The sequence below is a fragment of the Galleria mellonella genome, unplaced genomic scaffold (assembly GCF_026898425.1).
Source record: "Galleria mellonella isolate WM207_F2 unplaced genomic scaffold, CSIRO_AGI_GalMel_v1 utg264, whole genome shotgun sequence".
Classification (NCBI taxonomy): Eukaryota; Metazoa; Arthropoda; class Insecta; order Lepidoptera; family Pyralidae; genus Galleria; species Galleria mellonella.
Genome location: NW_026442060.1, coordinates 1,723,869 through 1,748,668, shown reverse-complemented (window position 1 = coordinate 1,748,668; position 24,800 = coordinate 1,723,869). Strand labels below are relative to the sequence as shown.

At 31.9% G+C, this 24,800-nt stretch overlaps 1 protein-coding gene across 1 annotated transcript; it reads left to right on the top strand.

Moving 5' to 3' along the window:
• The first annotated feature begins 390 nt into the window (after positions 1 to 390).
• LOC113514715 (glucose dehydrogenase [FAD, quinone]-like) lies at positions 391 to 24,800 on the top strand. The gene is made up of 4 exons (XM_031911306.2): positions 391 to 1,192; positions 17,817 to 17,974; positions 22,626 to 22,740; positions 23,160 to 24,800. Exons 1-4 carry the CDS (start codon positions 485 to 487, stop codon positions 24,489 to 24,491), a joined length of 2,313 nt encoding a protein of 770 aa, XP_031767166.2. The 5' UTR covers positions 391 to 484; the 3' UTR covers positions 24,492 to 24,800.

The following is a 24,800-nucleotide window of genomic DNA, read 5'->3' as shown; positions in this document are numbered from 1 at the left end:
GCACTTGAACAAATATGCCAAACATGCAAACACCTGAAAATATTAGGCATCTTTTCAATATTTGGAATTTTAAATAGTTCGATCAAAACAAATTATTATGCTTCAATGCGTAATATTTTATATTTCCAAACAAATGATTACATTCAATAAAATAATCAATTTAATAAAATAATTATTTAATAAATTATATTCACAATCTGTTACGATACGGCAACCTTCATTTGGAATCTAATATTTTACGGAACTAAATGGACCGAAGGCAACTCATCGATCAGGAAAAGTGTTAATATATTTTAATTATGTGAATTTCAGTCGTAACTAGCAAGTAAGCGGAAACTGCGGTTAGGTTAACTTAAGACACGCAAGCATTCAGTGAACCACGATCATTGTTTCTGCACCGTTCGACGCCGACACACCGGGCATTGTGCGAGTGAATATCGTATGATTGCGTTCAGCGATCGAATTTAGTGACAGTGATTTGAAAATGGCAACGGTATGGCAGCCCGCGGATATAGCTAGTGTGTGTCCAAACCAAATCGCCCCATTAACGCAATGCTCGCAAACCGGCTTCATGTTTTTGGCCTTAGTGACCCAGTTATTTGGGAATTCCGTCGATAATCAATTCTCTTATCCAAATATTGATCCTTATTCGGACGGGAAAACAACGGGCATTGACAATCAAGAGCAAAGTTTGACAGCACCGCCATTCGGGACTCCGGCTTTAGGGGAACAGATTCCTTTGGGATCACCTATTAAACCGAATGTAGACTTCAAAACGTTCCCTGATTTTGGGCCTTCGTTAACTAATTTTAAAGAACCAAACAATGGACACAAAACTACCGCACACTCATTCGGCCCGAATGGTAGTTACGGTATTTCAGAAACAACTTTTAAAATTAATCATGGACCGAGTTTCAATTACAATACGTCTCAAAAGCCTAATACATTAAGTGCGAATTTGTTTTCGAACTTTGAATCAACACCCCCAATTTTCGACTATAATCTGATCGGGCGAAGCGGTTTATTGGACTCTAATACAGCGGATTCAAAGACAGTAACAGTGACTGAGAAAATTAAAAGGAAAAACAGGAAGAAGAGGCAGGCCATTGAAGAATATGATTTCATAGTGGTTGGCGCGGGCTCAGCTGGATGTGTGATCGCAAATCGTTTGTCTGAAGTCAAAAAGTGGAAGGTATTTATACCATTTCATTTTACATTCTTTATCTTCGTTTGTGTTGCTATTTATTGCTGAATATATGTTTCTTTCATAGACAGCTAAGTGGAGCAATCTTAGAAATATGTTGCAGAGAGTCGAGGAATGCAGATGACATTCCCTGACTCTTTTATTAGAACGAATTTGATTTCATTTCATCTAATGGAGATTATAATACATTTAATTTACGTGTACGGGATTTCAAGGTCATCTTTTAATTTTTATTTCTCGTATCATAAAACTATATTACTGCCATATCGTTCTTCGATATTTTGTATATGTGTAACTTGTGATTGGCTGTGAGGATGCCCAAATCGATCATTGAATGTCTATCTGGTAAAACAGATAATTTAATAATAATAAAATAAATATGAGTAAACGGAGAAGTATACCTTATCGATATAATAAAAATAATTATTAAAATCTATATTAAATTAATGTAGATGTTTTGTAACATATACGAAAATATATACGATTTTATTAGGTCACTTAAAAAGTGAATTTTTAATTTCATTTAATTACATACACGGTATAAAAGTATTCTCCTTTTAAAATCGCTTAAAAAATAATTAAAAGTTACCGTAATCAAACTATACTAAATACCTAAACCGCGATAATTAATATTGAGTTTGCAATATCTTGATTGTATTTACTTAATCGCTAACATCTAATTACTTAGTGATCGTTGTCTTTGCATACTAAAAAGCCCAGAAAGTAAATTTAGATCTATGTTCAGGTAATCTGTGCCTTAGGTAATCTTGTTGAGTACGTACATATATTGTAATTTACATTAAGTCTAATGCTTAGATTATATACAAAGAGTGTCTCAATACAAATATTACGCTAAAAACAGGTTAACCCTTTTATCTATGTGTGCGTAAATTGGGTAATTATATCACATCTAATATTAAATGTGTGGGAGAAAATATTATATTAAAATAGAAAAAAAAAATGATACAAAATTGTTATGGATATAATTGAAAGAACAAGATAAACAGTGCAATAATAATGGTTGCAATCGTTACTAAAAACAAATTGTCACCCAAATGTTAAATTAGTTGAGCAATTTTGACACGTTTCGATACTTGATGTTCTATCTATATAATTTAGGCCAATAGTACCACTTTGTCCAACTTGTACCACTTTAAAGAAAAGGGAGGTTTCCATTTGATTTATTAAATATGTTTTGCAATGTTTTTGGTCAATTTTTAACCAATTTTAATGAGTAATTTTAAATTGAAATTGAAAGGTTCACTTTCGTATTGGTAGCATATTAATTTTAATTAATTTTCTAGGTGCAAGAAATTGTTTGTCACGAAACAAAATTTGTTCGTAGATGCGATTACACGTTCTAAAATCCAAAATTTTAAAACTCAAACTGTCTCGGAATTCATTAATTTTTTTTTTATCTTTTTAAAATAAGAATTGTTTACTTAACGATTAGAAAGTATTTACTCTTAGTTAATAATCGCGTAACATGCACATAAAACTAACAAAATTAAGACAAACTGAGAATCTCGTCTTTTTTGGAGTAGTTTAGAAAACAGATGAAATTTTTTCTGTTTGTTTGACGAGACGGACACTTTCAGTTTTCGAATTGTATAATAAAACAATTCGATCATTGTGTAATCTCGAAATTTTGACTAGATTTTTAAAACTGATTTAATTTCGATTCGATACAATCTGAATAGTTTTATTGGTTTTTTTAATAACACCATAAGAGTGTATACTGTTTAGAGAGAATTTGATAAGTTTAAAATTTATAAGTAGATAATTAGGTACACAAATAAAGGCTTTTAGACTAAACAAAATTGTTTTACAATTCCTCTATCTGGCTGTTCGACAAATCTTAATAGATTTTGATAATACTTACAGTATTTGCGTGGCACATATTGTAATTTGTTTATTTCGATTTGAAAGGCTTATTACCGTGAAATTACAGGGTATGGAGTCATAAAATCTTAAATCTTAACAGAAACAATCTTAATAATCTTAAAATTCACCTTTTGTACCTTATTTTATTTTGGTTTCTTTCATGCAACTTAGAATGGTAAACAAGTTGACGACCCGCCTGATGGAAAGTGGTAACTGTCGCCTATAGACCCTGTAAATTCACTGCCATATCCCACCATTCAAACCGAAACACAGCCATGCAAACACAACTGCTTCACGATAGAAACACGAATGGGATAGAGGTGCCCAAGCAAACGACTTTTGTACAATGTCTCCCTCTGGTTAATATAGTTATTTAAATAAATAGCGATGCACGATATACTCGTTAATGAGGGGCACCATGTGCAAAACAGTGCATTCTGCAGTGTTCAAGGTGGTAATGATAGTGCTGTTCATAACAGCACTGTATACCAATTGGATAAATATTGTCTTTATGCGAATAAGGCAAATACAGGTTATCATCATTATATCAATATGCTAATAATACCCTTAGATTCTTCCTTAGAATATATATTTATTTATTCTTTATTGTTTCCTCCATGAGATAATAATAATAAACTTATTATAAATACAAAAGATTACAAGACAATATTACATAAAATATTCATTCTTAGATTATAGATAGAGCATCGAGCCTCAAAAACGGTTCAACTTTTTGTCAGCTAATTTGACAATTAAAAAAAAACGTTTTTTATCAGTGTTTTGTATATTTACACATAAAATGTATCTAGTCATATTATTTAATGAATAAAATTAGTGTTTACACATTAAAAAGATGCAAAATTTATAGGACAAAATAAATATAGAAGTTATAAAGGAAACATAACTATTTATCTCGCAAAATTGTATGAAAAAGTTGACCCGTTTTTCGAAGTATTTCTGTGGAGACACTCTATCTATATAATTTAAGTATCAGCTTTTAACTTCTACTACTGATATAAGCCTCCTCCGTACGGGGAATTTTGCCAATAGTTGCTATGTTTGGTAAGAAAGTTGGCAACCGCAGTTAGGCTTTGGCAAAGTTTTAAGAGGGACGCTGCAGCCCATATCTCGACTATTAAGTTTCCTTAGTCGCCTCTTACGACACCCACGGGAAGGAAAGGGCGGTCCATTTTATGCCGGGACCAAATGGTAAATACAGGCTATACGTCTTATTAAATTAATACTGAATTTGGATGTGTATTATATTTAACATGTATCTATTTAATATTTTACACAACAATATTTTATCGGAGTAAATGACTAAGATAAGTATGGAAAATTTTTTATAATTAAAATATATATCACATATTTTAGTACTATCTATGTATCTATATTAAAAATTAAAATGAGTAAACTGCACAAGTTGTTTATATAGATCCGTGAATGCGAAAACCGACAAATTGTTTTAAAAGTACTACTAAACTACCTAGATTCAAACTTAGTTCAAGTGACTTACCCTTTGATTAGCGTAAATTCCTTTTCTAACATACTCAGATCACTCAGTTTCTTAAAGCATGCTAAAATTACCTGAGATTACCTCGTAAATGTTATAAGAACTAAGGGTTTCGATCTTGAATCCTTCGATAGACGTTTCAATCTTGAAAACGTCTTTTTAACAACACGACAAATTATGTTTTTAAAAATATTAAATTCTTAAATTAAAGTCTCACGATTGTGAAATTAAATCTTTTACTTATTAAATATTTTAAGAACGACAACGACAAACTGTTCTGTTTCTGTATTTAAGAGCAGATACCTACCACTTTTTTTATCTTACTACCTCCAATTAAAATTATTAATTGCCACATATAAGAATAAAATATTTTTATGAATTATCGAGAATGTTGCCATGTAACTATTACATCTAAAGTGAACACCTAGTGTTAATATAATTATCGTAAATGTAAATGGAACTCTCTTCCATTACATATGCGCGAAAGTCAATTGCTGAATATGTTCAAGAATAGATTAAAAGAGCTTCTTACAGAGTCGGACTGGATATGTAGTCGGTGGCATTTGCCAGCCAGATCCCAGCCTGTGTGGGCTCTCCACAGGCTTGGCTTGCGTGGCTTGCGGTGTCGCTATCATCTGGTGCAACTATCATCATCAGGGCCCTTCCGGCTCAGTCCGACCCTGGCATCTTCTGCCCTTAAAAACTTATTATGTCTGTGTATGTATATGTACGTATTTTATGTATGAAGAGATAATGTATATATGTTATGTGTATTATTATGTACAGATATGTATGTATTTTGAATGTAAATTATATGTTATTTTGTATATATGTAATCATATTTATTATTTCTTAATAGAAACAACTATACTGTTTCCTTTTTCTATTGTACGCACACTGCACGCTGGTAATTAATGCTCCTTTCTACTCAGGTTTTAATGGGAGGGAATTATTACAGAGTGAAGCTCGCCTGTTGTACATCTTTATTTAACATAAATTATATGTATGTAATTGTTTGTGTACAGTAAAGTATAATTAAATAAATAAGTGTATATTATAAAAAAATAAAAAAATATTAGTAATACTTCTATTAAGTATTAAAGGCAAACGAAGAAAACAGATAATTCATAGAAATTTTATTGACTACGAATATTCCGTACTCACGTTTACAATAACTCTCACCTAAATAACTTTATTTATGAAAGACGAACACGACCTTTGCTCACATAAGGTTAATTGCCAATTAATTAATGTTTCTTATCATTTTTATGTATCTAGCAATCAGACTAGGACAATTTCTCAATAATACATCCTTTGTACAACCCTGACCTTTATGTAAGTTCGTTGAACTGTCATCTCACTAATTGGGTTACTTCCTTTTATTATGATGGTAGTTTATTGGGTGTCTGGCATTGTCTTTAGTTATTAAATCACGTACATGAAGATTCTTAGGTAATTCATATATAAAAGTCACTTAGGGTTGTCACAAATGATGAAGCAGCAGTTTTTCTGTGCCAAAAAACAAATCTGGAACACACAATCAGACCAGAACAATTTGTCAATAACACGTCCCTTGTACAACCCTGACCCTTCAGTTCGTTGAACTGTCGGTAACTAATTGGGTTACTTCCTTCTATTATTATTATAGTTTGTTTGGTGTCTGGCGTTGTCTTTACTTATTAAATCACGTACATAAAGATTCTTAGGTAATTTATATAAAAGCCACTTAGGGTTGACAAAAAGAATATAGCTGCATTTTTTCAGTATTAAATATAATTCTGGCATACACGCAATTAGACCAGAAAAATTTAAGTAATACAAGCGACCTGAGTTGACAACCCTGACCTTTATATAAGATCCATTGATTTGTTCCCTTAATTGTATTACTACTTTTTCTGTAACTATAGTTTACTTATTAAACAGACTTTGCTTATTAAACAACCGTATGCAATTGTTACTAGTTAGGTAATACATAAAAAAAAAAACACTTAGGGTTGTCAAAACTGACACAGAAATGGTTTTACTGTATCAGAATACAAAACTGGCACTCATTATTAAACTAAAACAATTAATTACCAATAATTACATCCTCAGTACAACCCTGAGCTTTATATAAGCTCATTGATCTGTCTCATTAATTGGGCAACTTTCTTTTAACAGAATAGTATTATAGTTTGACAATTGGTGTTGTCTTGTTGTTAAATCATATAGTCGAATATTCTTAGACAGGTAATTAATTTACAAATTCACTTAGAGTTGTCAGTAATAATGAAGCAGCAGTTTTTCTGTGTCAGAACACAAATCTGGCACACACAATCAGACCAGAACAATTTCTCAACAATACGTCCTTAGTACAACCCTGACCTTTATGTAAGTTCATCGATTGGTTCCGTTAATTGGGTTACTTCCTTCTATTATTATTATAGTTTGGTGTCTGGTATTGTCTTTACTTATTAAGTCACGTACACGCACACATAAACAATAGATAAGTAGGTACTTTTATAAAAAAAATCTTAAGGTTGTCATAGACAACGTAGTAATAGTTTTAACTATCTATCAGATATTTTTTATGAAAAAGTTACTTAGGGTTGTCACAAATAATGCAGTAACAATTTTAGCTGTATACCAATCAGTTAAAAAGTTTTCTCCTTATCATTATATAAAGGAGGGCAACTACCAGCAAACCCTGCCCCCCCCCCCCCCCAACGACAGGGTTTGTTACGGTTGACAGGCGGGTTGTCAACCGTAGTTAGTCTTTGGTGATGTTTTAAGTAGTAAGTTGCTGTCTATCTCTCAACCATTAAGTTTCCTTAGTCGCCTCTTCCGACATCTATAGGAAAGAAAGGGATAGCAACATGGTACAGAATGGGCCACCTTTCATATGACTTTAAATTGACTTTAAAAAAATACAATATTGTACAAAGAGTGAAATAAAGATCTATTATTTATTTATTTATTAATTTAGAAACTTTGAGGGAGACTTTGTACAAAAGTCGATTGCTTGAGTACCTCTTTCCCATTCGTGATTCAACCGTGAAGCAGTTGTGTTTGCATGGCTGTGTTTCAGTTTGAAGGGTGGGATTGATTTTGGGTGAATTTACTGGGTACAGAGGAATAACACCTGAGTCCTCAGGAATGGCAACGCATGGAGGGTATCATGGGCGAAACAGTATGCTCTGTTAAGTCCATGGTACTGCTCATGTCAATAGGCGACGGTTACCACTTTCCATCAGGTGGGCCGTCAGCTTGTTTGCGATTCTAAGTTGTATAAAAAAAAGGTTTTATTGATTTTAAGTGTAAATGTGGATAACTATAAGGGTGAAGAAAAACTTGAAAAGAAAATGATGAATTGTGAATAAAGTTGAACGGAAAATAGAAAAATTTCCGAACTGATACGACATCATAATCTTCAAGAAAAGAGCATATTTATTTTTAAAAGGCCGGCAGCACACCTGCAATTTCTCTGGTGTTGCGGATGATCATGGGCGACGGTAGTCACTTACCATTAGGTAAATCGTATGCTCGTTTGCCTCCTGTGTTATAAAAAAAAAGGGAAATATATTTTGCTGATCCTAAATAATTGGGATAAGAGAATGATTATGACAATGACAATGAGTTTAATTGATTTTAAGTATAATAAATAAAGTAGACAACGTCAATAAGGGAAAAGGAATTGTTAGCAATAAGCAAGGTAGTCACTATTGCTAGCAATATACTCAATCAAATTGATATCTTCAACTCACGTCTAAACACCTTCAAAAGCATTTTACAATCAGCCATCAAGTCTCTTTAACATGTCCATATCTTTATGTAATTTTCTTATTTGCATGTATTTCACTGTTATTTACCACATTCATATGCTTTCTTTATATAACTTTATAATTTAATATTGTTTGACGACTGCTTTAACCATGCTGTGTGTACATCTGTCTGGGTCTCAATCTGGTTAAAGACATTATCTTTATATAATGTCTAAAAAAAAATCAGGTCCGACCTCCACGTGGTTCACTTTCATCCTCACCTATCATCTCTCACTGATGCCCTGCTATTATACATATGCGGGTGCATCATTCCATATTCATTCATTGAATATCAATCAGTAGGAATGCTTATGAATTCTCTGTAATATGAATCATTAAGTTCGTTTAAAATTTAACCAAATATATAAATACAGGGCAAGGCAAAACTAAAACCTTGCCCATTTATATCTGAAAAGAGAAAGTAAACAGAAATTACACAAAGTAACAAGATAAGCCTTGTAACACTACAGAAACTGAAAACACGGTCGTTTTGTAAAAGGAAAAGTTTCATGAAGAAAGTACAATAACATCTATGAATAAGAGAAAAACTATTATTCTCACTAGCTATCGCTTGCCGGGATCGTCTTTAAATTAGTATGTTCCTACAAAAAGTTGAAATAGGCGACAGGGACTTATAGAGAACGGAAGAGACTTGAAATCTCAGCTTTGTTTAAATTAGTTGATTAGAATTAATTTGTTTAATTCCGTTACCAGTAGCATGCGTGCGATTGCCAACTTTTGAGAATTCACTATTATTTTTTATTATTATTATTACTAGAGGTTCTACGACTTCCCTATTAGTCATTATTTTTTTATACTCATTCAATATACGAATATGTTGCGACTGCGATTGGTTGCCAATCCGCCTGCCAAGCGTGGCAACTACTGGCAAAATTCCCAATGGGGGAGACTTATGTTCAGTAGTGGACAGTTAAAGGCTGATATGACGACGATGATACGTAGTAGCAGAGATATAATTTAATAATTCTTTTCTATCACATATATAGATACGTTAGATTCTAATGGAAATTGACGAAATACATGCTTGGCGAATATTTTATTTTATTATTTATTTTTTTTCTTTATTGTTTCCTCCAAAAGATTACAATAATAAACTTATTATAAATATAAATAATTACAAGAAATAATCACAATGAGAAAACAATGGGCGACCTTATCGCTAAGAGCGATCTCTTCCAGGCAACTTTTGGATGGAGAGGAGTAATTATAAACAATTTGGTGGGAGGCACGATGAAAAATTTTGTTAGTTCTAAATATGGGAGATGTCATACATATAATAATATAAATATTATCCCTACTCATTATTATATTTATATACATACACCTACATACATATACAAATACATATACATACATACATACACACATATACACATACATATACATACATACATTCACACATATACACATATACATACATGGATATAAACGCCTACACAAATACATAAAAATATATAAATACTGTTCACGAATAGTATGCAAGTAATAAGTGTGCTAACCAAACATATAAACATATTAAGAAGATGACAACTTGCTCAAATAAAAGTTCTTAAGTTTTGTTTTAAAACCAGCCGTACATTTTATATTTCGTATCGAAATTGGTAAAGCATTCCATAGCCGTACAGCTTGCACCGTAAACGATTTGTCATAAAAATTAGATAAATGTACCGGAGTCTTCAGCTGGAGGCCCTCAGAAGACCTAAGATTAAAAGAATTATTATTAGAAAGAATATTGTCATTCACTTACCAAAAGAGTAATAAAGTGTTTGGAGAAACTTCAGGCGTTATTATAGTTCAAAGATGCCTCTTACTACCTCATCAAGGTATAGAGTCTTAAACATTTTTTTTTGTATTTTTAGTATTAAATCTCGTTTGCATGATAAAATAATATAACTTTCATTCCGTGACATTGAGGTGGACTGTGCCCTTCATGTCATTCAACTCTCGCTGTAGTATTATAATAGTCCAATTATAAATTACGCAATAAACAGAATGTACAAAAGAATTTGTACCATAATCTAGACACGATTGTTATTATTATCTGACAATATTTTAGAAAAGGAATAAAAAGTATAACTTTTTACATGAAATATATTAAATATTTTAACTGTAAGGCTAACTAGTTTGACTAATCGAGAATGCTCTATTAGTTTCGAAACTATCCCTTAATAGTTTGGCATTCTTGATTAAAATAATATTTAATTATGAATTTTTAACAATTAGATTAAAAAAAAACAATAGTTGTCATCAAAGCTACATTTTATATACGTAATTGAATCAATACAAGAAATTTTTAAACATTTCTGTAAAATATTGATGCATATTACATAATTCTTCTCTTTCGATTGATATTACATAATTCTTCTCTGTCCCATTCGTGTTTCTACCGTGAAGCAATTGTGTTTGCATGACTGTGTTTCAGTTTGAAGGGTGGGATATGGCAGTAACTTTATAGGGTACAGAGGACCTGAGTCCTCAGCAAAGGAAACGCATGGGCGATATCATGGGCGCAACAGTATACTCTGCTATGTCCATGACACTGCTCATGTCTATAGGTAACAGTTATCACTTTCCATCTGGTGGGCTGTCAGCTTGTTTGCCATTCTAAGTTGCATAAAAAAAGAGGGACCATAAGGAAATATTAGTTAAATCCCTAATTCAACTAAAAATAAAAATATATTAGAATTATGACACGCATTGAAAGTTAGAAAGGTAACGCCACAATTATAAGTCAATGACAGAAAAACAAACCTGTATTTGTAAAGAGTTTCGTATACCACAATTAGAATTAGAATAGGCTCATTAAAAAAATAGCCAAAACGTTTTTTTTTTAATAGTTATATTTGCAAATAAAAATATTATAAATATAATATTAAAATATGATAATACATTTACGAGAAATCCTCAAATTTTTTTAATAATTAAGTACAATTTTTTTTGTAGGGTGAAAATGGTATGGTAACCCCACCTGCGTTAACGGGATACGCTGGCGAAGCACTAGTGAAGTGTGATAGATGAGAATGAAAACAGGCCAGTTAGCCCATCATGATGAATTCATCAGGAATTAACCATGATAGTTTCCAGGGAGAACCGCGAGGAGGTCGACCTAATTGGGTATATTGCTAGCAGTAAGATTCTCAGTCTCCATTACTAACAATCCGTTTTCCCCCAATTAAGTACTATTAGCTGGATTTCCAATAGTAAACATTTATCTGTAAAGACTTACCATTTTATCTTCACCCGTTAAATATAAAAAAGCAGCATGTCACATCTAGTCTCATCTATATATCCTTGTAATATAGTCGCCGTAAAACTAAAACAATGAGTCCCCAAGTCCAAAGCGAAAAAGTTTTACAATCGCAGTCTGTACTCAGTAGTGTTTTCTTTCCAAATAGTTCTCATGTAATAAATAGATATCGTGGGAATTCTACTTACATTATAAATTCCCCGATAATTATGACAAATAGCTGACGATGGCTGAATGACGAAACTCTACTAAGCGTTTACAATTAAACAATTAAGTGTGGATTAGAAATGTCGAAGTGTCAAAAATAGCATTGTAAAGTTACAGTGAACTCAGCAAGGTCTTTGATTTGTCTAGGTTTATTTAGAGTACTTAACACTCTCAGAACACATATCTCAGAACGAAAATTCCGATCTAGTTTTTTTATTTTTCTATATCAATTAGAGTTTAAAATGATTGACTTTAATTTTAGACTTATAATTAAGTTTGTCTCGTGCTACGTATACTAGAGGTATATATATATATATATATACTATACTTATAAGTACGTTAAAATTATTAGTGAATAATAAATATTGGCCGATAACTGTGTCACGATCGAAATTGTGTGTTTTTTTTAAAGAACTTTAATAACACATTTACATTTTATTAATTCGTTTGATATCCGTTATCTGTTGATTTCAAGCGTTATTATTCTATTCCCAATAATAACAAACGCTTCCGTTTTCCTCGATTATAATAACTTCCTAATTAAATCTACGAGTTGTTTTCAATAAATATTTTGCGTTACATCCTCTGAGGTAATTCTGTTGTGGCGTATATATTTCTCACAAATATTGTTTTATGGTAAAACAGGTGAAATTGTGAAATATATAATCAGACATTTTCCTGGTGTGTTGCTTTATAAATATTAAACATTAGCGACCTCGCTGATAGGGGATAAATATCTTGTTCCACATTCTTAACGTTGCTTGGTATCAAACCAATGACACAAAAAATGTTTTTATAAGCATGGATGTGTGTGTATATTTACAAAGATATATAGGGTGTAAGACACAGGTTAGCAAAAATTTTAATAAAGAATTTAGATTATTACCTATCATCCTTCACTCATGCTTTGCCAGCAGGTGGGGTTACCAATTAATTCTCATTCTATAAAAAAAAGTGCATCAGTTGCGTCAGAATTTACCTATTTTATAACTTAATTGCCCAAATCAGTTTGCTGTTGATCACCAAAGACGCCGTGCGTACTCATTAATTACCATTTGATTTTAGCAATACAGTTATTTTAATAAATTACAGGTTTTCTTTCCGCATCGATATTACTTTGGTTTTGGTTTTGGTATACTCTGAACAGCTATGTCATAAGTTATGAATTAAAATCTTGGGATATGACTCATAACTCAAGATTTTGCTTTAGAAGACATATATAATTTAAATTAAAAAGGAAACTTTAATAAAAAAAATAATTAGACAATTGAAGGCGTAAGATGGACTGTCAATTGAAAGAATAAGGATCAAAATCGAATACAAAACTGGCGTATATGGATATATCTGGTAGGATATGGCGTGAATTTACAGGGTACAGCGGAATAACACTCGAGTCCTCAGGAATGGCAACGCATGGGGGGTATCATGGGTGAAACAGTATACTCTGTAATGTCCATGGTACTGCTCATGTCTATAGGTGACGGTTACCATTTTCCATCAGGTGGGCCGTCAGTTTGTATGCCATTTTAAGTTGTATAAAAAAATATATGTAATTCATTAAATTTATTATCTATAAAACAGCTATTGTTAATTATATACAATCTCGCAGATAATAGAATCATTATGTTTTTATGGCTTCTCAAATTTGCACAGTTAATTGATTTATCAGGCAGTGTTTTAGAGCTGTTGTTAAAAGCTATGTAATCGTTTTCGGATAACTCGATTAAAATTTATAATTTTACTTATTTATTATTTGTTATTTTTACACGCAGTTTTGTTTATGTCACCGGAGTGGTGAAATACCGAGATAAGAAGTACTTAGCCTATACCTATTACAAATACTACGTGTATACCAAACTTCAAAATCATTGGTTTAATCATAGAAAAATAAACAAATTAAGATCAATTTAGGAAAGGAACTTTTCCCAATTGGCTTGGGTCTGGATGTGGGTTGTGCCCCAATACATATAGGATATCCTAGTTTGAGGATCAGGCAATTTGTGTGATTATGTGACACCTTACTGTACTTATACAATTGTATCGTTGTGTTTGTTAATTGTCTTGCTTATTTCCTATATTGTATAATGCAAATATACTCAATTATTCATCCATTCATTTAATTTAGTTTTCACGAACGCTCAGACTGTGAAATGAGCTCCCCTGTCCCTGTCCAGAATTTCCCTAGGAGCTACAGTATGGGGTTTTTCAAAAAGCGTATATTTAGGTTTCTTCAGGGTTGGCAACGTGCACGTGATATCCCTAGTGTTACTGGTGTTCATAGGCTACAGTAATCATTTACCATCAGACGGGCTGTATGCTTGTATACTACCTTTAGGTATTGGAAAAAAAATCACGTTTTAAATTTTTTTCATGCTGTATATATTATAACTATATAATGGATAGCAGCTTGAGGATATCCACTTGAATTTAGTACGGTCTTGCGTTGCATGACATTTGTATAACCACAGCTGCCCTTTTAATAGCATCAAACTATCTCGTTAGGGCACACCCTCTAGCTCACTTAGCCTAAACTTGTCACAGTATTAGTGGCTTGTCTGGACTGCATTGTGAACAAATAATGTCTGAAGGATGTTAAGGCTTTCTCTTGGGAGATGGTGACTGAATATTGAAAACGTATAAAGAAATGTTATAAAGAGGAACGATTTTTTTTTGTTTGTAATGGATTCAAAAATATATACCGATTTGAAAAATCTTTCACTTATAGAAAACTACATTATCAGCGAGGAATATGGGCTGCATTATTTTTAAATGATTATGTTATATATACATACATATGTGTAACGGGAAATTAATTAACGCATTTCTCCTTGCAAACACCTCGTAGTGCGAGGCGAGACACTATGATGTACACTGTGTCTCGCCTCGCATTACGAAGTGTATAAGCATAAAACGCCTCCTGAAGAAGGTTTTCGGATGAAGTAGAAACAATTGTCGGAAACGACTAAAATACATTCATCAATTTCCCATTATATTTGTACATAGACATCGAATATCGGCTATATTTAAAAAAAAAGTAAATAAAGTCGTTAATTTATAATATTAATAAGAATTTAATCTAATCGTAAACGTGATACTCGAACTGTTTACATTTCGCCGACCACATTAGAAAGCATCCAATATGTCAAGAAAAACCTATTTAATCGTTGTCACTTTTAGTGTGTTGTCACGGCAGTGAATCAACTAAAAAACTAGATAAAAGTTCAACAACTCAATGTCTATTTAGAATTCCGAACGAAATTAATTATATTTTAAACCGTCTCGGACTGCATGTTACACCGGTTTGGCTTTAACAATACAATGAAGGCCAAGGTCGACACGCCAAACTGACCAGTACATTTTAAATTATGAAATTTATTTTGTCCGGCTATGTTATATTGTTATCTAGCTATTGTGTGATTTACTTTGAAGCGAGAATTACCTCATTTAAAATTAAATCACAGTATAACTGTTATAATGGATTCCGGTAGATTTTCATTTAAACACTCTCATGATACATTGTTCAGTACGTTGCTTTGCGGAAATAAGATCTCGGATCTGATGGTCAGTAAGGTCTGTTTCCATTCCCGTGGGTGTCGTAAGAGACGACTAAGGTAACTTAATGGTCGATTAATGGGCAGTAGCATCCCTAATTAAACACCACCAAAGCGTAAAGGTCACTTTTCACGAAAGTCGTCAATATTTATGAAATGCTTATCATTTCTGTGAAATTGTGCTCAAACTTGTTTCTGTACAAAACTTATAAAACACGATGAATCCCATAACACCGAAAAAGTCAAAATTATTACTCTAGATACTATTTTTAATTTTACATATTTATCAGAGCGAGACTTTGTACAAAAGTTGTTTGCTTAGGCACCTCTGTTCCATTCGTGTTTCTACGTAAAGCAGTTGTGTTTACATAGCTGTGTTTCGGTTTAAAGGGTGGGGTATGGCAGTGAATTTACAGGGTACAGATGAATAACACCTGAGTCTTCAGGAATGGCAACGCATAGGGGGTATCATGGGCGAAACACTATACTCTGTTATGTCCATGGTACTGCTCATGTCTATCGGCGACGGTTACCACTTTCCTTAAGCTTGTTTGCCATTCTAAGTTGTATAAAAAAATATTTAAATATCAAAATTGTATAGCGAAGCTCGTTAATAATTTATGAAATAATGTTCGATACATTTATGTTCGAGAGAGATTGTTTCGATATTAAAATTTGTCTGAACTTAAGCAGCCTACCTAAACTTTATAATATTAAGAAATATTTTGGAAACATAAGGAAGAAGCCTATTAATAAATGTTTTGTAGTTATTATAGTAGCGCGGGAGATGGAATCCAATGTCATAATAATATCAATATCGACTTGTAGATTAATATTAATCCTTAAATTGAAAGAATGTATCAAGTTGATACCTATTATATGACAGATGAGTGGCGACTTCAGGTCCTCATACAAAACGCTGAACATTATCAATCTTCTTATTGTATTATATGTTATTATTATATGTATATTTTTAATGGATGATAATGGAATGGTAACCCCGCCTGCGCCAACGGGTATACGATGGTGGGGCACCAGTGAGGGTTGATAGGTGAAAATGAAAACAGGTCAATTAGCCTATTGTGATGAATACACCTGGAATTCAGAACGATGGTTGTTAGGGGGACCACGTGGAAGTTGATCTGACAGGGTATATTGCTGGCAATGGGATTGGCAGTCCGCATTACTAATAATTACCTCCCTCCCATTATATATCTGTTAGAGATTCTAGGGTATCTATGAATAGATTATTTTGCTATTTGTCTTAATTTATTACTTTAAAGGACTTTTTTATTTTTGTTGAACAATTGTGAGTTCGATTGTATGGTAATTATTTTATTCACAATAAGTAACACGAGTGGAATTTTAATTGTTTTTATCAACCTTACTATAAACTCAGTGGAGTAATACTCGTATAATACGAATTTATTTCACAATGAAGTAAGTATATTACATCACAATGAAGAGTGTAGTGTAAGTTGTATAAAGATTAACGTTTACGTCTAAGTTCACAACGGGTCGGTTCTATCTGGGGAATTTAATCTTTCCAGGCATAGCTAAATTTTCAATACAAATTATTGATGAAAATTTGAACACAATTATGACATAAATCCCCGTAAAACTCACACTAAATACTCTGTTCGCAATACAATCGTGACAGGTGCTCATGAATAAGGACTCATAAAGTCCGAAAGTAAAGGGTTAAGGTCCCGAAATTAGGTGTGTGAATAAAGACAATTATACTACAAATAATTATACTTTTCCGATTTAGACATTATTATAATTTCACTAATATACTCGTATTTAGTGAAATTACGGTTTATGATATTCACTGTAATAATATTAGTCGGTTTGGCTGCTATCGTAACATAACCAGAGGGAGACTGTACAAAAGTCGATTGCTTGGTTACCTCTGTCTCATTCGTGTTTCAACCGTGAAGCAGTTGTGTTTGCATGGCTGTGTTTTGGTTTGAAGGGTGGGATATGGCGTGAAATTACTGGGTACAGAGGAATAACACCTGAGTCCTCAGGAATGGCAACGCATGGGGGGTATCATGGGCGAAACAGTATACTCTGTTATGTCCACGGTACTGCTCATGTCTATGGGCGACGGTTACCATGTTCCATCAGGTGGGCCGTCAGCTTGTTTGCCGTTCTAAGTTGTATAATAATAAAAAAAAAATTCTTATCGAGATATAAAATATCCTATATATTAAAATAGAGCAAACAAAATATATTAAAATTGATATTTCATTAAATTTATTTGAGTAGTTTCAGAGATTAGCTTGAATAAACATCGTGACCATGTTTTTTTTTATATTTTTATATAAGTAAAAAAATAGGCACAGAGTAATATAAAGTTTAATGGAACTTATTTCTGTTTCTTTAGGTATTGCTTCTGGAAGCAGGCCCTGAAGAGCCAGATGTTACAAGTGTTCCTGCCTTCGCTCCTACACTAGGTGGCTCTAGTATAGACTGGTCATATAGAACACAACCAGAAGAATTGACTTGCAGGGCACAACTCGGTCAAACTTGTCGTTGGATTAGGTACATACAGTTGTAAACATTTTTACTAAAACAACTTTTCTTTCAGTAATTGGTATTAGGAAAGTAGCAGTAACTTTAAAATAAATTCATAATCTTTAATCAATAATAATATGTAATCTAATAATAATAAGATTGAAATTTAATGTAGATGGTACGACGAAATAAACGGTAGATTGCATTCATGCAAAGCTTTACGATATTCAAAAGAGATTGAAATATCTCTTCTATCTTAAATGTAAACTTAATGGGGATTTACTTACAAATATTTATCTTGAGTGCGTCTTGTTTTGGAATTAGTAAATAATTTCAAGACTGTTCAGATCTCTTAATTATGAGTAGAGGTAGAAGGTAGGTCTGACCTGCTTCGCTACAGCATACTAAGCGTGTGTTGATGGCGGCGGTACACATAATACCGTTTGAAGTGAGAAAGAAGACATTCAGAATTACATGTGGACATTACATGAAACAAGGAAAAATGATCATGTGGCAAGAAGTGCATATGGTCTGAGGAATTTAGGATAACGATTTATTTCAACTACCCGCTAACTATTCCTTATTAAACATTCCGAATGATTTTAGAACTAATCAAGCAAGATAAGAATATATGTAAGCCAATCTGATTATTCTCAATTAAACTATAAGGCATTATTACGATACTTTAAAAAATACCTACATCCTCTATCTGGAAAGAAGGAAGAAAGAAAATAAAGTTTCCTTTCCACATTTTAATACTCGGATCAGATAGTTAATAACTGTATGAATATGAGTTGTGTCAAAAGATAAAACTTTTAAAAAACTATATAACTTAATAGACCAGGATATTATTTTTATTTATTCCGTTTAAGTTTGTTTAGTTGATTCAGAAATACATGGAAAATCTGTAATGAGTAGAAGTAGTGAGTCAATAGAACAATACTAATCACTATTTGAATGTTATTAAATTACATAACCACGCAAAACATGGTAAGTAACTAACTAATGACTTTGCACTTGCATTTCACGATAAAGTCATACTGATAATAAATGACGCTTTAGTTTCACTGATAATTAATGCAAATGTTTTTAATAAAATTAGTTTACATTCATGCAAAATTAACCAATTTTCTATGTGCTTAAATTGCTTTTTAGAATTTGTTTATTAATATTGTACTAAAAGTTTAAACCGTTAAAAATTATCTGAATAATTTATTACTGAGATATTTCAAAAGAGTTGTTTATTATTATAATAATTTTAATCCTACAGTGTCCCACGTCCTACAATTAGGCACGAGTCTGTTTCTGTTAACAAGTTCACGCTTGAGTTATTTTTGGTTGCTAAATAATTTATTTGCATCTATGAAAGTTTCAATGTTTCATTAATAAATAGAATTTTTTATCATTACCCTTAGATTTAGGTAAATCAAACATACTACTTGCGTGTTAAGCTTGAGCATATTAAGTCAATAATGTAACTAAAACTTTACATATTATTGTATATTTTATTACAGTGGACGAGTGATGGGTGGATCTAGTGCAATAAACTATTTTATCTATATGAGAGGTAACAAAAGAGATTACGACGATTGGGCAAATTTAGGCAACTATGGTTGGAGTTATGCGGAAGTGAATATTGATATAGATGATATTTTATATGAGTATTAATTAAAAGAAATTAAAATAAAAAAAAATTAATTAATATTAATTTTTCAGGTATTGCCTTATTTTAAAAAATCAGAAAATAATCGTGATATTGAAGCCGTTGATAAATATTATCACTCTGTAGGAGGACCTTTAAATATAGAAAGATTTTCATATGTAGATCAAAATGCTGCCACGCTTATAGAAGGATTTAAAGAAATGGGATTACCGCTGGTTGACTTTAATGCTAAATATCAAATAGGAACAATGGCTGCACAGACAACATCCAAAAATGGCAGACGTGTTTCAACAAATGCAGCATTCATAAGACCTATACGAACAAAAAGATCTAATTTAATTGTTCGCACTCATGCTGAAGTAACTAAAATTTTAATCGATCCAACAAGAAAAAAGGCTTATGGTGTTAAATACATAAGAAATGGAGTATGGTACGAAGTACATGCAAGAAAAGAAGTAATCATAAGTGCGGGTGCAATAAATTCTCCTAAATTATTAATGTTATCAGGTATTGGACCCAAAGATGATCTAGAATCACTGGGTATACCTGTCATAAAGGATTTAAAAGTAGGTTATAACCTTCATGACCATACCACTACTGAAGCTATGTTGATAAGATTATCAAATAAAACATCAACTCTTGTGAGTGGTGATGGCATGTTACAAGAGGTTATTAAATTTTACAGAACCAAGTATAGAACCGGTCCATTAGCATCAATTGGACCGGTACAAATAACTGCTTTTATACGTACTAAATATGCGGATGAAGATAAAACTGTACCAGATATACAGTTTCATTTCGATGGAAGAAATCTTAGAGATTTTTATTCCGATCCAACAACATACTTAGCATCACGGATTTTTCCCTTCGCATATTATGATAGTATAAGTATTAAGCCAATTTTATTATTACCTAAAAGTAGAGGTTATTTAAGACTGAATCGTACAAATCCAGTATTTAGCCAACCATTAATATATCCTAGATTTTTTACTGTTCAAAGAGATGCAGATACTTTAATAGCAGCATTGGACTTCATAACTGAATTAGAAAATACAAAAGCTTTTAGAAAAAATGGCGTGGAGTTTGTAAAGCATCCAGTTGATGCCTGTAAAAATTATAAGTGGGGAACTTATGATTACTTTTATTGCTTGATAACACATTATACAGGTACAATATTTCATCCCACTGGAACATGTAAAATGGGACCTCACTGGGATAAAGATGCCGTAGTTGATCCAAGATTAAAAGTATATGGTGTAAAAAACTTAAGAGTAGCTGATGCTTCTATTATGCCTGATATACCTCGAGGCAATACGAATGCTCCTGTAATAATGATAGGTGAAAAAGTTGCTGATATGATTAAGATGGATTGGAGTCATTATAAATTATACTAGCTGTAAGCATAGTGATAGTGAATTTGTCATACAATTAAACGTTTAATTTTTGTTTTGTTATTATTCTTTGTTTTTTTTTTTTCATATTTAATATAATATAGAATATATCACAACTACTAAATGGTGAGTCATATGAGAATACTCAAAAGACACTAATGCTTCAAACCACATATTATCACCTATTACCACATATTACCACAAGTTTAATTATTTATTAGAAACTTTAAAAGTTTTGTTGTAATAATATGCACATTGGTTCCTGACTACACGTAAATTAACTAATAAACAAATCGTTGTTTTAATGTAAGGTAAATATTATTTTATCAAAGTAGTTTAGTAGAAAACAAAAAAGCATTTTTAGCGAATTTCTACTACTTTCTAACCTAACTCACGAGATAGTTTAGAAAACTATTTGATTTGTAGCAAGTATTGCGTTGTTAAGTTGTTGCATATATTTAGTATAAGTTGGTAGATTTATTTTGTAGATATATTAGATTTTATATGGTAGAAATAATTACAATAATAATTATTATAACAACAACACTATGAATAAACAGTAATGCACCGGGAGAAAATGTTTTATTATGAGTATTTTCAACCGACTTATAAAAAAAGGAGGTTCTCAATTCGGTTGTATTTTTTATGTTTGTTACCTCAAAACTTCGTCAGTTCTAACCGATTTGGAAAATTCTTCTCACCTAAAAGAATGTACTTACAGATTGATTGACCCCACAGAAATTCTATCAAAATCAGTTAAGTACTCATAGTATGGGCATAATCTTTAATTATAATTTAAAATATGAAAAATGAGGGATACAATAACAAAACGTAATCACTGATGTAAAGGTTTACCAGAGGGAGACTTTGTACAAAAGTCGATTGCTTGGGTACCTCTGTCCCATTCGTGTTTCAACCGTGAAGCAGTTGTGTTTGCATGGCTGTGTTTCGGTTTGAAGGGTGGGATATGGCGTGAATTTACTGGGTACAGAGGAATAACACCTGAGTCCTCAGGAATGGCAACGCATGGGGGGTATCATGGGCGAAACAGTATACTCTGTTATGTCCATGGTACTGCTCGTGTCTATGGGCGGCGGTTACCACTTTCCATCAGGTGGGCCGTCAGCTTGTTTGCCATTCTAAGTTCTATAAAAAAAAAAAAAAAATAAAAAAAAAAAAAAAGCATCTCATTTACATAAATTATGAGAACAATATACAATTAGATAATTCGAATAACTGTATAAAATCCTAACAATTTTCTTGGTTAGCATGGTAACAGTAGCTTTGTATTATTTTCTGTATGGGAGAAGACTCGACTAATTATGGAACTTGCGTGGGTTATGATGACGATATTTATTTTATTTAATATATAATTTAATGGCATTCTTTAAATTATGACTTCAATAATTTAATTTGATTTGTTCACCCTTAATACTCCATGTTTTATATTAAAGTTTGCCTGAAACAATAAATTTAAAATACAATAAATAGTACGAGTATATCTAAAATTATTACTTCGTATATAATAGTTGTTTATTGGACTATTAATGGTATATATTAATTGGAAAGACAACGAAAGAATATTTTATAATAATGGGTACTTATTTACATACTTTTATTTCAGAGGAAAATCAATGGGAGGTTCAAGTGCTGTCAATTACTTGCTATACATAAGAGGTAACAGAAGAGATTACGATTCATGGGCAGAAGCAGGAAATCATGGATGGAGTTACGCTGAGGTCTGTATTGTAGATTGTAAATAATCATATACATGGAGTTTGTAATTAATTTCTTTTCCCAAAAATATATATGTATTGAAAAAACTTCGAAAAAACCAAACTTTATAACTAGCACCTAAATCTAAGATTTACATTTCCATGAAAATTTATTGACACTTGAATTTTTATTGAATTATAATCCTATAATAATGTATAAGACAGGAAAGAAAGTCAATATTTACCAGATTTACAAAATTCTAAGGCTAAACGTAATATTTTATCAAGTTCAAGGCACACTTTTAATTAAGACAAATTTAGCAGCACATATCACTGTTTGTATAGAAACGAGTGCATATTCTAATTGAATGTTTATTCCTAAGCTGCATGGTATTTTTACCGAGATGAATCGCTCAGAAGACATGATTTGTTTAAAATTACAGGTGTTGCCGTACTTCAAAAAAGCTGAAAATAATCAAGATATAGAATCTCATGATTTATATTATCATTCTACAACGGGACCTCTTAATGTAGAAAGATACCAGTATGTAGATGTTAACACTATGATGCTAGTCCGTGCTTTTAATGAAAAAGGATTACCAATAAAAGATTTAAACGGTGCATCTAACTTAGGCACAGATATTGCACAGTCCACTTCTAAAGATGGACGTAGATTTTCTGTTAATACAGCTTATATCAGGCCTATACGCCATAGAAGACCAAATCTACACATAGTTACCGAAGCATTTGTGACTAAAATAATGATAGATCCATTTACTAAGACTGCATATGGAGTACAATATGTAAAAAATGGTATAATTTATAATGTAAGATCCAGAAAAGAGGTAATTTTAAGCAGTGGATCATTAAATTCGCCAAAAGTTTTAATGCTGTCAGGTGTTGGACCAAAGCATCATTTAGAGTCTCTAAATATACCTGTATATTCCGATCTTAGAGTCGGAGAAAATTTGCAAGATCACGTTACCACAGATGCTCTGATTATTTCATTATCTAACAAAACCTCCACAGCAGTAAGTGGTAATCAACTTATGCAGGAGGTTTATAACTATTATCATCAATTTCCTAAGAAAAATGGACCTTTAGCATCTACAAGTACTTTAAGTGGTACAGCATTTATCAAAACTGAGTTTGCTGAACAAGATGCACCAGATATACAATTTCATTTTGACGGTCGTAACATAAGAGATTTTTATTCAGATCCAACTACGTATTTGGCTAGTAATATATTCCCATTATCTTTTTATGATGGAATTTCTGCAAGACCTTTATTACTTACACCTAAAAGTAGAGGATTTTTACTTTTAAATTATACTGATCCTGTTTTTGGTCAACCGTTAATATATAGTAAGTTCTTTACTGAAAAACGGGACATAGATACTTTAATTGCTGGTATCAAGTATGCTGTAAGTTTAGAAAATACAGAGGCGTTTCGGGCTAGCGGTGCTAGTTTTATCAAAATTCCTGTACAGGCTTGTGCCAATTATATTTGGGGTACTTACGAATATTTCAAGTGTATATTAATACAATACACCTCAACGATTTACCATCCAGTAGGCACTTGTAAAATGGGACCAAAATGGGACAATGGTGCAGTAGTAGATTCAAGATTGAGAGTGTATGGGATAAAAAATTTAAGAGTAATTGATTCTTCTGTGATGCCAACGATAATTAGAGGTAATACAAACGCACCTACTATAATGATAGCTGAAAAAGGAACAGATATGATAAAAGAAGATTGGTTGCTCCCATTATAATATACGTGATCTAGATAATTTTCCGCTTAGTTTATGGGAAATTTATCACATGTTTCTGCGGTAATTTACTGTAATCACTTCTTATTGCTCACTTATATAATAGATATAATACAAATTGTTATGATAAGAACATTTATACCAATGTCTGTTTGTTAGCATTAATCTATCACAACAAATCGAAATTTCTGAATAATTATTCAAGTTTAATTATTAAGTTTATTAGGCAGTTTTGGTTGTGCTTTGATTAATTATATAAATCTTTATTTTTCAATTTGTTATATATATTAAAAATATAATATGTAACTGACA

Coding starts and splice junctions, on each gene's coding strand:
- LOC113514715 (XM_031911306.2), top strand. CDS start 485: ATGGCAACGGTATGGCAGCCCGCGGATATAGCTAGTGTGTGTCCAAAC. Junction 1,193..17,816: donor CTGAAGTCAAAAAGTGGAAG/GTATTTATACCA, acceptor CTGTTTCTTTAG/GTATTGCTTCTGGAAGCAGG. Junction 17,975..22,625: donor CAAACTTGTCGTTGGATTAG/GTACATACAGTT, acceptor CTTTTATTTCAG/AGGAAAATCAATGGGAGGTT.